Source organism: Notolepis coatsorum, assembly GCF_963971535.1.
Source record: "Notolepis coatsorum genome assembly, chromosome: 7".
Lineage (NCBI taxonomy): Eukaryota > Metazoa > Chordata > Actinopteri > Aulopiformes > Paralepididae > Notolepis > Notolepis coatsorum.
In genome coordinates, this window is record NC_140171.1 from 7,565,848 (window position 1) to 7,578,488 (window position 12,641).

General features: G+C 44.8%; 1 protein-coding gene across 1 annotated transcript in view; it reads right to left on the reverse strand.

Annotated features, from left to right (window-relative positions):
- The window catches only part of LOC311231529 (uncharacterized protein), a 54,702-nt gene that overhangs the window by 8,293 nt on the left and 33,768 nt on the right, over window positions 1–12,641 (reverse strand). Inside the window, exons 12-15 of the mRNA XM_084318146.1 lie at window positions 10,630–10,732; window positions 8,677–8,750; window positions 6,628–6,742; window positions 584–630 (exon numbers count right to left, since the gene is read on the reverse strand). Coding sequence (XP_084174272.1) covers window positions 584–630; window positions 6,628–6,742; window positions 8,677–8,750; window positions 10,630–10,732 — 339 coding nt within the window. The remainder of the gene's footprint in view (window positions 1–583; window positions 631–6,627; window positions 6,743–8,676; window positions 8,751–10,629; window positions 10,733–12,641) is intronic.

Genomic DNA, 12,641 nt, shown 5'->3' on the forward strand with positions numbered 1-12,641 from the left:
GAGAGAGAGAGAGAGAGAGAGTTGTGGTGGTGGTAGTAGTAGTAGAGAGAGAGAGAGAAAGAGGGAGGGAGAGAAAGAGAGAGGGGGGAGAGAGAGAGTTGTGGTGGTATTAGTAGAGCAGAGAAAGAGGGAGAGAAAGAGAGAGGGAGAGAAAGAGAGAGTAGTGGTGGTAGTAGTAGAGTAGAGTAGAGTAGAGTAGAGTAGAGTAGAGTAGAGAGAGAGAGGAGAGAGAGAGAGAGAGAGAGAGAGAGAGAGAGAGAGAGAGAGAGAGAGAGAGAGAGAGAAAGAGAGTAGTGGTGGTAGTAGTACAGTAGAGTAGAGTAGAGTAGAGAGAGAGAAAGAGAGAGAGGGAGAGAAAGAGAAAGAGAGAGTAGTGGTGGTAGTAGTACAGTAGAGTAGAGTAGAGTAGAGAGAGAGAAAGAGAGAGAGGGAGAGAAAGAGAAAGAGAGAGTAGTGGTGGTAGTAGTAGAGTAGAGTAGAGTCGAGTCAGAGAGAGAGAGAGAGAGAGAGAGAGAGAGAGAGAGAGAGAGAGAGAGACACAGGCCCAGGCCGTGGTGGAGGAGGTGTGACAGTAGAGACTCACCCAGATTCAGCATCATCTTGTTCAGCTCCTCATCTTCCTCGTCCTCCCTGGGAGCAGGGAAAGAGACAACATGCCTTTCAGTACAGTGTGTTCCAGGGTCAAAGTGTTCAGTACAGTGTGTTCCATCCAGAGTCAAAGTGTGAGCTTTTAGAGCAGCTCGGAAATGTTATCGTGAATCGAGGCCAATTGAGATGGATGGAGAAATGGAGCTCATCTGTGAATATGTCATCGTCATGATGAGCTTTCAAAATACAGTGTCTGGGTCGTACTCGGCACCAGAAATGAGCCTCTCCTAGAGGGACAGAGCTGATTGATTGATTGATCGAAAATGTTATCAACAGATTGCAGAATGGGTACAATGCAGTACAGCTCAATACACACAATTGTTAAGGGGATGCAGACCAGAGAAAGACTTTCGTCTTGTTTACATCAGGGTCCCCCATTTTCAATTCATCATATCATATCTTCATATCTGATCACATGTGGCATCACACGCTACGACAGAAGCGTAGCTTTTTTAGAATGCATGTAATGTGGTGCCATCATAAACCATCATAAGTCATCATAAGGATACCCCCATCCATCATACCCCCAGCCATCATAGGATACCGCCCCGACACTCAACTAACCGCCTCGGACAGTCCTTCATACCAGCGGACATCAGGCTCCACAACAGTGGGCAGGGACTGCTGCCAGACATCCAACTACAACTACTAAGAAGCTAAAAAGGACAATAACTAGGGATGCTCGATATTGGCTTTTTTACCGATAACGATATACCGATATTGTCCAACTCTTAATTTCCGATACCGATATCAACCGATATCAACAGATACCTGCAGGGTTTCCCCCCCCCAAAAAACGGAATAATTTCAGGTAATTAACATTACTTATTACATGGCGTTTTAACATTCGCCGAAATGCTTGATTGTGATTGGTCAATAGCCCCAGACAGCGGTGAATTATTTTTAGATTATTGTTTTTCGCAGCTGGAGTAATCAAGCCCCACTGACACACACTGTTTCAGTGCAATCAGACACACCTGCCGGGCTGCCCGTGATAATAATAATCACTTTATTTGGGCTGACAGAGCCACAGAACAACTGCGTCTGCATTTGATCTCGTCTTGTCGATTTTGTAAAATGAATTAGGTATATTGTTAGTAAGTTAGCCATGTAATAAGCGGGATAATGTATAGCTATACTCTGTCATCATCGCAAAATAATTGACCTTCACTGACGTTTAAAACACCTCGCCGAGGCACCTCTGTATTTTAAACTCTGTGTCGGTCAATTATTTTGCGACAATGACCTCGTTACACATTATACATTATCCCTTACTTATTACATGGCGTTTTAACATTCGCCGAAATGCTTGATTGTGATTGGTCAATAGCGCTCGGCAGAGGTCCGTTATTACTCGATAACGGACCTCTGCCGAGCAATAATGACCGCTGTGCGCAGCTGGAGCAATCAAGCCCACTGACACACTGCATCAGTGCAGCCAATCAGACACACCTGCCGGCTGCTGGCGAAGCTGCCGACGATGACAGCGGAGCGACAGAACAGAACTGCGTCTGCATTTGATCTCGTCTTGTCGATGGTTTAAAATTAATTAGGTATATTGTTAGTAAGTTAGCCATGTAATAAGCGGGATAATGTATAGCTATACTCGTCATTGTCGCAAAATAATTTACCTTCACTACGTTTAATTAATTAATTAAATTAATTAATAATTTACCTTCACTCTGCGAGGCGCCTCTGTATTCTAAACTCTGTGTCGGTCAATTATTTTCGACAATGACCTCGTAGCTATACATTATCCCTTACATATCTCTTGTTGTGGAATTAACACAACATTATGCATACTTTTGACAATAAATTAAATTATAATTTGTTCTTACTTGCCTGGGTAAATAAAGGTTATAGAAATGTAAAAAAAAAAAAAAAAAAAAAAAAAAAATCTTTTTTGAAAACAGACAGATATTTTCCGATATCACATTTTAATGCCAATATCGGCCGATAATATCGGACATCCCTAACAATAACACCATCTTATGCATACGGCACATTATGTGAATACTGTGATACTGTGAATACTGTATATTTCATTTCAGTTAGTTAGATAGTAAATTATATTGACGTATCTGTTTACACTGCTTGTGTTGTTTTTACTACCTGTACTACCTAACATCCCCCATGCTGCTATGATGCCTGAATTTCCCCCAAGGGGATCAATAAAGGAATATCTTATCTTATCTCATAAACCATCATAAACCACCCATGTTCACCATGGAATATCAGTCTCATGCTTTATATAGACAACAGATGATATATTAGCGGACACCGGTGTTGCAGTGTTGGAGACATCTGTTGACATCTTCCAGAGTCAACAGTTTCGAGGAAAGTTACGTCCTGCACCTTTAAGAACATAACATCTATGGCGGCGATAACGACACACAAGACCGTTTTTAGATCATCTCTATGACAACCGATGTCACCGTCTCATTCAGTAAAGGTGCTCCCATAGTCGAGCGGACCGTACACGGAGCGGACTCTCGCGGACCCAAAGCGGACTCCAAGTGCGAAGCTCCTATTTTCTGACGCGCGGACGTCCACGCCGCTGACTTGGTGTCACACAAAACGCTGCTCTGCGTTTTGGTTGACATCGACTTGCATTTAATGTGACGCCGATCTGCATTTTACTCTGACCACTCGCTTTTTCACTTGCAAAAGAGAATGGCTTTTCTAAGAGTGTAAAACTGCCAGTTTTATTATCGAAATATTGGAAACGGAGATAACATAGAGTCTATGTTATCTCCGTTTCCAATATTTTGAAATAAAACTGGTGTTTTTATTTCATGCAATGCGTGTTTGTCATTTCAGCACCACGCGCTGTCCACCTCATGTTGAGCAAGCATATACGGTACATTGCACCTCACTCAAGTTTCAAGTTCTTTAATAGTTGTCATACAGAAGTACAGAATACTTTTGTACAAAATGCTTCTTACTGTTGCGCTCCAGAGACTGTGCATGACAAGATAAGTATGAAATAAAAACATAGTAAAAATAGTAAAAATTAGAAGTAAAAAAAGAGGTCACAGTGTTCAGTTTAGACATATGTACAATGTTCGTAGACGTAGTTACCATACAATATACAATACTGTGCAGTGTACTAATATACAATACTATATAGTGCAAGGCATAAATGGACGAGGTGCAGTTTAGTTACAATTCACAGTAGGTGTACGAGTTGTAGTGCAAATCCTTTATCAATAAATATAAAGTGTAAGTGTGTTTGTGTGATCTAAAGTGTGGAGAGTGGGTGCTGCAGTGTGTTGTTTGTTTGAGTGAGTGTGTGCGTGTGGGTGTGTGTGCTGTGTGCATTTGATGGTTGTTGCATAGTGATTATTGTTCGTTTAGCGATTATTGTTCGTTTAGCAGCCTGATGGCCTGGGGATAGAAGCTCCTTCTGAGTCTTTCTGTGCTCGCCATAAGACTCCGGTATCGCTTGCCTGACGGCAGCAGTTCAAAGAGGCAGTTGTTCGGGTGGCTCGAGTCCTTAATAATTCTCTTAGCCTTCCCCTTGCACCGCTTGTTGTAAATGTTCTGGAGGGTGGGAAGCCCCCCTCTAATTGTGCGTTCGGCTGAACGTGTCACTCTTTGTAGTCTGCTACGGTCTTTTGCAGTGCTATTCCCAAACCAGGAGGTGATGTTGCCGGTCAGGATGCTCTCTATTGTACATGAGTAGAAGTTCCTAAGGATCTTCTGACTGACTTGGAACTTCCTTAGGCGCCTGAGGAAGTAGAGGCGTTGTCGTGCCTTCTTCACAACACTGTCAATGTGTGTGGTCCATGTCAAGTCCTCGGATATGTGGGCTCCGAGGTACTTGAAACTGTTCACTCTCTCAACTGGTGCCCCGTCGATGCTGAGGGGGCTGTAGTCCTTGACCCCCGACCTCCTGAAGTCCACTATCATCTCTTTTGTTTTGCTGACGTTCAGGGAGAGGCAGTTCTCCTGACACCACTGTGACAGGTTCTCTACCTCTTCCAGGTAGGCCCTTTCGTCGTTGGCAGAGATCAGGCCCACCACTACTGTGTCATCAGCAAATTTGATGATGGTGTTGTTGTTCCGCTGTGCTACGCAGTCATGTGTGTACAGGGAGTAGAGGAGGGGGCTCAGAACACAGCCCTGGGGGGCCCCTATGTTGAGCGTGATGGATGAGGAGGTGCAGTTGCCGGCTCTTACCACCTGGGGTCTGCCCGTCAGGAAGTCCAGGACCCACTGGCACAGGTCATAGTTCAAGCCCAGGTCCCTGAGCTTGGCTATGAGTTTGGAGGGGACTATGGTATTGAATGCTGAGCTGTAGTCGATGAACAGCATTCTCACATAGTTCCCCTGCCTCTTGTCCAGATGTGATGCTGCTGTGTGCAGCACATGGGCTATGGCGTCCTCCGTGGACCTGTTGGGGCGATATGCAAATTGCAGAGGGTCCAGGTTGATGGGGAGGGAGGAACAGATGTAGCCCTTCACTAGCTTCTCAAAGCACTTCATGGCTATGGAGGTGAGGGCTACAGGGCGGTAGTCGTTGAGGCAAGCGGGCGTAGATTTTTTGGGTACAGGGATGATGGTGGACTTCTTCAGACAGGTGGGGATGACGGCCTGTTCCAAGGACAGGTTGAAGATGTCAGTGAATACCGGGGCCAGTTGGTCGGCACAGACTTTTAGGACGCGGCCGGGGATGCCGTCCGGTCCTGCTGCCTTCCTGATATCCACTGCCTATATACCTGTTATTCAAGTGTGTAAAACTGCCCGTTTTATTATCGAAATATTGGAAACGGAGATAACACACTCTTTATTTTGACATCGGATGACGACGACATGACAGTAGTTGAACAGCGTGGGAGAAATTGTGTAAACTGGCGCGAGACATGTAGGAAATTGGTCCGCGGAGGTCCGCTCGACTATGAAAGCTCAACGAGTCCACACGGACCTCGCAGAGTCCAGCCGCCGTGAGTGGCGGCTCACGATACATGCGCTTCACATCTATGACACTGACAACTGTGTGTCCTTGACTTTATAGATGGTGTCACTGTTATGATGCTTCTCTTGAATGTGGATGATAATATTATATGTAATAACCAGGAGACTGTAGTTCAACACCAATGTTTATTAGTAAGTAGGCCTACTACAACTAGAATAAGCGATAGAAAGAGGTGAAGAGAAGAGCTACTGTAATGTTCATTTGTTATGTCTTACGGGACAAAGTATCAGTTCCACCTTCACATGTGGTTCAACTTAGGAGTTTCTCTCAACCTGAATTCCATGTACTGTACATGATGCTCCTCTAAGGAGACCAGGGTTCAAGGTACTGATACCTACTGTTACCTTCACTCCTTTGTACTCTGTCAGCGATGACATCATCAGGACAACTAATCATCAGAAGACAATGTGTGGGAAGCAGAGAGACAACGTCTAGTAGATATTTATGGAGGAGAAGGAGAAGGAGAAGGAGAAGGAGAAGGAGAAGGAGAAGAAGAAGAAGAAGAAGAAGAAGAAGAAGAAGAAGAAGAAGAAGAAGAAGAAGAAGAAGAAGAAGAAGAAGAAGAAGAAGAAGAAGAAGAAGAAGAAGAAGAAGAAGAAGAAGAAGAAGCAGGAGGAGAAGAAGAAGAAGAAGAAGAAGAAGAAGAAGAAGAAGAAGAAGAAGAAGCAGGAGGAGAAGAAGGAGGAAAAGATGAAGGGGGAGAAGAAGATGAAGGGGGAGAAGAAGATGAAGGGGGAGAAGAAGGAGAAGGAGGAGAAGAAGGAGGAGGAGAAGGAGAAGGGGGAGAAGAAGAAGGAGAGAAGGAGGAGAAGAAGGGGGAGAAGAAGGAGGAGAGAAGGAGGAGAAGAAGGGGGAGAAGAAGGAGGAGGAGAAGAAGGAGGAGAAGAAGGGGGAGAAGAAGGTGGAGAAGAAGAAGGGGGAGAAGAAGGGGGAGAAGAGGGAGAAGAAGGAGAAGAAGAAGAAGAGGGAGAAGAAAAGAAGACCCTCTTAGTGTCACAGACCTGAGTCTGTCTTCATCCAGTCCGTCTATGATCGCGTTTCTGTCGTTAACGATCTCCATCAGTTTAGCCATCAGCTTCTCCTCTCTCCTCTTGTCCCACGAGGTCTTCATGTGCTCTGCAGGGACACCAGACACACAGGTCAGAGGTCAGGCCATCAGGCACAGAATACAGTCTGTCTGTGCAGTTCTCCGTCTTCCAGTATGGCTGCCTGTAACCACTGGTTACCACTAGGGATGGGTACCGTTCACATTTGAACCGATACGGTACCGGTACCTGTGAATCGATACCGGTACCCAACGGTACCTTTTTTCTGTACTTTAGTCTCTAAAAATGTAATCTACCTACCTCAGTTGTAAAAAACAAAAATCCAAACTTCAAATAACCACACTTTCGACCGTTTTCGGCTTGCCATTTGCCCGACTGCTTTGTTGTTGAATCAAGTCAAATCCTAGGTTAAGTGTATATTGTGCGTGTGAATGTTGACATGAAAAGAAAAAAGTAAAAAAAAAAAAAAGAATAAAATTTTTTTCAGTACAGACAACGGTATCTCACGTGAATCGATACTCGGTAGTACCGACGTGTTTCGGTAAGTACCTTTAAAAGTATCGAATTCGGTACCCATCCCCAGTTACCACTGCACAGAAATTAGGTATTTTCTTTTGAAAGTGGTCGAGTACGTAAAAACAAGATATTGCTATTCTACTGTGAATTATCCAGTCATAAAGACACTGAATGATTATGTTTTTTGTTGATATATTTCTCAATTCTAAATCAACACATGCAACCATTGTTTTGCACAAGATAACGATTTCCATGTTACAGGCGTCCATCTTGGACGAAAGAGAACTATATGGACATTCGGTGCGAGGCCTCTATTAGAGCCTGACTGATACTGGATATTTGGGGAAGATGCCCGATACTGATATGAGAGAGTAAAATACTTCAAGGAAAACTCCAACATTTTGGGAAATTAGCTTATTTGCCATCTACCCTGGAGTTAGACAAGAAGATACATACTGTTTTCTTCTCTGTGCATGCAGTAGGAGTAGGAAGACGTTGGGAACTAGACTAATGGAGGAACCTACTTCCAGTGACTGACACTAAGCTAGGCTAACGGTGCGCGTCTTTCTACTCCTACTGCATGCACAGAGAAGAAAAAAGGTATGTATCTTCTTGTCTAACTCCAGGGTAGATGCCAAATAAGCTAATTTCCCAATTTTCCTTTAAGATAGATATTTATCTTCGCACACATTCTTAATAACGATCCCTCAAATTTGGTTATCAAAGAATGGGGACAAAGATATGGAGGTGGGATATATTACAGGTGAAGAAACATTATTATTACATGAGGCAAACAACCTGTTGGTACGGCATGCAAAATAAAAGGGAGTAGCCTAAACTGGGCGTGGCTGTTAAGAGGATCAGCCCATTCCCATATAGAGGTCAGAGGTCAAGGGATCCCTCTGAAGATGACCACGCCCCCATTTCCACCCTCATTAGAATCTAGCTCGACTCTGGAGTCGATATATACCTCCTTTACCAGTGAGCCATACATTACACACAGATACTGACAGATACTAATCTATCGTACTGATCTTACACTGTGTCCCGTTCAATATAGGCTGATTCAATAATGATATCAGATACTGGGCAGATACCACACTGCTGTGTAGGCTATATTATTATCGCAAGAAAATTTCCCCAAATACTCAAGTCAGACATCAAAGTGACATGACAACATGTCAGAAATCACAAAGTGACAAGACAACATGTCAGAAATCACAAAGTCACACGACATGTCAGAAATCACAAAGTGACATGACAACATGTCAGAAATCAAAGTCACATGACTGTGTGTGAACATGTCACACAAAGTGAGATGAGGTTTTAATATGCAGGGGAGGGTCTCTCTGCAGCGGAGAGGAAGGTGGATTATATGTCAAGCGTTTCTCTCTCCGGTGACCCTGAACTAATGGGATCAGTCCATCCCTGCTTTTATGAACCACATTCTTCATGTAAATACAAGCAGCTCCCTCGGGTCTGTCTCACCTGGTTTCTCCATCAGGACCCTCAACTCCTGCTCCACACTGGGCTGCTCCTGCTCCAAGTCCTGGGTCCTGGCTCTACGGGGGGGGGGGGGGAGAGAGGGAGGGGGAGAGAGGGGGAGGGAGGGAGGGAGGGAGGGAGAGAGAGAGAGAGAGCAGACAGACAGACAGACAGACAGACAGACAGACAGACAGACAGACAGACAGACAGACAGAGACACACACACATAAAGACAGAGAGAGAGAGAGAGAGAGAGAGAGAGAGAGAGAGAGAGAGAGAGAGAGAGAGAGAGAGAGAGAGAGAGAGAGAGAGAGGGAGAGAGAGACACATAGAGAGAGAGGAGAGAGAGCCACACATAAATACAGAGAGAGAAAGAGACACACAGAAAGAGAGAAAGAAAGAGAGACACACAGAAAGGAGAGAGAGAAAGAGAGAGAGACACACACAGAAAGAGAGAGAGAAAGAAAGAGAGAGAGACACACACACAGAAAGAGAGAGAGGGACAGAGAGAGAGAGAAAGAGACAGACAGACATACAGAGGGAGAGGGATGGCACAAAAGAGAGACAGACAGACAGAGAGAGAGGGAGAGGGAGGGGAGAGGGAGTGAGAGAGAGACACACAGAGAGACAGACAGAGAGAGGGAGAGAGAGAGGGGAGAGGGAGTGAGAGAGAGACACACAGAGAGACAGACAGAGAGAGGGAGAGAGAGAGGGGAGAGGGAGTGAGAGAGACACACAACAGACAGAGAGAGGGAGAGAGAGAGGGGAGAGGGAGTGAGAGAGAGACACACAGAGAGACAGACAGAGAGAGGGAGAGAGGGAGGGGAGAGGGAGTGAGAGACAGACACAGAGAGACAGACAGAGAGAGGGAGAGAGGGAGGGGAGAGGGAGTGAGAGACAGACACAGAGAGACAGACAGAGAGAGGGAGTGATAGAGACACACAGAGAGACAGACAGAGAGAGGGAGAGAGAGAGGGGAGAGGGAGTGAGAGAGACACACAGACACAGACAGAGAGAGGGAGAGAGAGAGGGGAGAGGGAGTGAGAGAGACACACAGAGAGACAGACAGAGATAGAGGAAGAGAGAGAAAGAAAAACAGCATGAAATACAATACTGTGTGCACCACGTTTTTAAGTAAGCATGTGCACACTGTGAGAACACAGCAGACACATCTGTAGAGTGCATTGACTGTGTTTTGAGGACAGAGAGTAAAAGAGTAGAGCAGATCTCTAGATGAGTGGTGTCAACGCGGTGGAGGCGCGGCAGCAGATGATGGCATGAGCGCAGTGTTCTGAGATCTACACACACCCTGGGACCACCATCATTAATTAATTAAAGCGGGTAGAGAAGAAAAGATTACCTCTAAAATAACTACTTACCAACGCTTGAATGTTATTCATAATCTCGAAACAAACCCCCCCCCCCCCAAAGAAATCACCATTTGAAACAAAGTGACGTCAACACTGTGCTTAGAGGACACTTCTTCTGTATAATAATAATAATAATAATAATAACTAGGGATGTCCGATATTACATTTCTATAACCTTTATTTACCCAGGCAAGCAAGTAAGAACAAATTCTGATTTTATTTATTGTCAAAAGTATGCATAATGTTGTGTTAATTCCACAACAAGAGGGGGGGGGGGGGCTGCATATATCGGTAGATATCGGTATCGGAAATTAAGAGTTGGACAATATCGGTATATCGGTAAAAAAGCCAATATCGAGCATCCCTAATAATAACTTTATTTATTTATTTGTATGGTAAATGTGGTGGGAGGGTACGAGCACCACAGACAAACGGATCATTTCTAGTTTCAAACAGTGCTCCTGGGATCCAGGCTATCTTGTAACACTTTATGTATTCAATACTAAATATAAATAAAACTTTATTTGGACTTTTCAGAGGTTAGTTTCCCGTCTGAAGCCAAAGCGTTCTGTGGGCTTGGACTCACATGTAGACCAGCTCCGACTCCCGTCTCATGGACACCTGCTTGTTCCTGATCAGGTTGAACCATTCTACCATCAACTCATCCATCAGCGAGTCATAAACACAGACACACAGACAGAGAGACAGAGAGACAGAGAGACAGACAGACACACAGACAGAGAGACAGAGAGACAGACAGACAGACAGACAGACAGACAGACAGACAGACAGACAGACAGACAGACAGACAGACAGACAGACAGACAGACAGACAGACAGACAGAGAGACACACAGACAGACAGACAGACAGACAGACAGACAGACAGACAGACAGACAGACAGACACACAGACACACAGACACACAGACAGACAGACAGACAGACAGACAGACAGACAGACAGACAGACAGACAGACAGACAGACACACAGACAGACACACAGACAGACCGACACAGATTGACAGACAGACACACACACACACAGACAGACACAGACAGAGTTAATTTAGTTGGAAATTGGACAGCCTTCTTTCCTGGGTCACGGCAGCGTGACTACATGAGTAGAGCTCCGGACTCATGATCGGAAAGGTCACCGGTTCGAGCCCCGGTCAAGGTTGCTGTCGGAAAGTGGTGTTGTTGTCCAGCAGGGGGCACTCTGTCTGTCCTCTGGATTTATCAGTAACAAGGCCCCTGTTACGGCGATAGGGACACCGTACAGCTGCGAGTGCCGTCCTTCGGATGAGACGCTAAACCGAGGTCCTGACTGAATCTCGGTCGTTAAAGAACCCAGGGCGCTTATTGCAAAGAGTAGGGGGTTCCCCGACGTTCCTGGCCAAATTTCCCAATCAGGTCTCTGACATCAAGGCCACCTAATCATCCCTTCCCTTTAAACACATTCATGGCCATTGGGACCCATCTAATCCCACTCTATGAGGCCAGCCATTCATTACAAGGTTTCACTGTGCATGAGGTTGTTTGTAGAGCTAAATCTATATTTTATATTATTGCTATGTGTCCATTGTCATTGTCAATTGACAGTATAAAAATGTTCCTTCAATATGCCATAAAGAAATGTTTTCATCAATACGTTCCCATTTTATAGCGTCGTGAATATGAACTATATACCGCAATGTTACAGGGTAATTCCTGCAAGGATTACTCCATTCTCGAGACATCGCCACTACCAGGATCTGGCCGGTACTGCACTTTACGAATCCCAATAGGCATTTTACAGCCAACATACAGCTCTGTGACATTGAGTAGGATATTAAAATGGAATAAAAGCAAAAACTAGTCAATAGCGTATATATATATACGTGGATGGCCTCCAGAGGTCGGATCCCAATAACATATACGTGGTTGGCCAGGAATGTGTTAATTGGCTGATGTCAATCCCTGTCTCCTGAGCCGTTCAGCCATTGTGTAGTGTGATGTGTGTCTGGTGCCAGTGTACAGTATGGCAGTCATTGAGTCTGCGTAGCCCAAGGTTGGGTGCTACACAGTGGTGGTGAAGGAGGCAATTTCCACCCTACATTGTGGGGAGTGCTTTGAGTGTCTAGAAAAGTGCTATATAAATGTAATGGTCATTCATTCATTCATTCATTCATTCAACCTCAGGAGACAGACAGCCAGACAGACGCCCGGCGGACACACCTTCATTCATTCCATCTCTTCTGTTTCATCATCAACTACAGTGTAAGAAAAAAAAGCTGCAAGAAAACGGTAAATGTCTGGCATCAACGGTTGCCAAATACTTACTGTCAAATTACAGTCAAATCAAATACATTTACAAATTACAACCTTTATTTAATGGTTAATATTTTGATAAAAAGGTAATTTACTGTATTTTTATGGCATTTACACTAGAACCCTTTCACCGCCACACGACAGAAGGTTAACCCTTTACTATCACACAACCGACGGTAAAGGGTTAACCTTCTGTCGTGTGGCAGTGAAAGGGTTAACCGGCTGTTGTGTGTGACAGTGAAAGGGTTAACCTTCTGTGTATTGTCGCAGTGAAAGGGTTAACCGTTTGC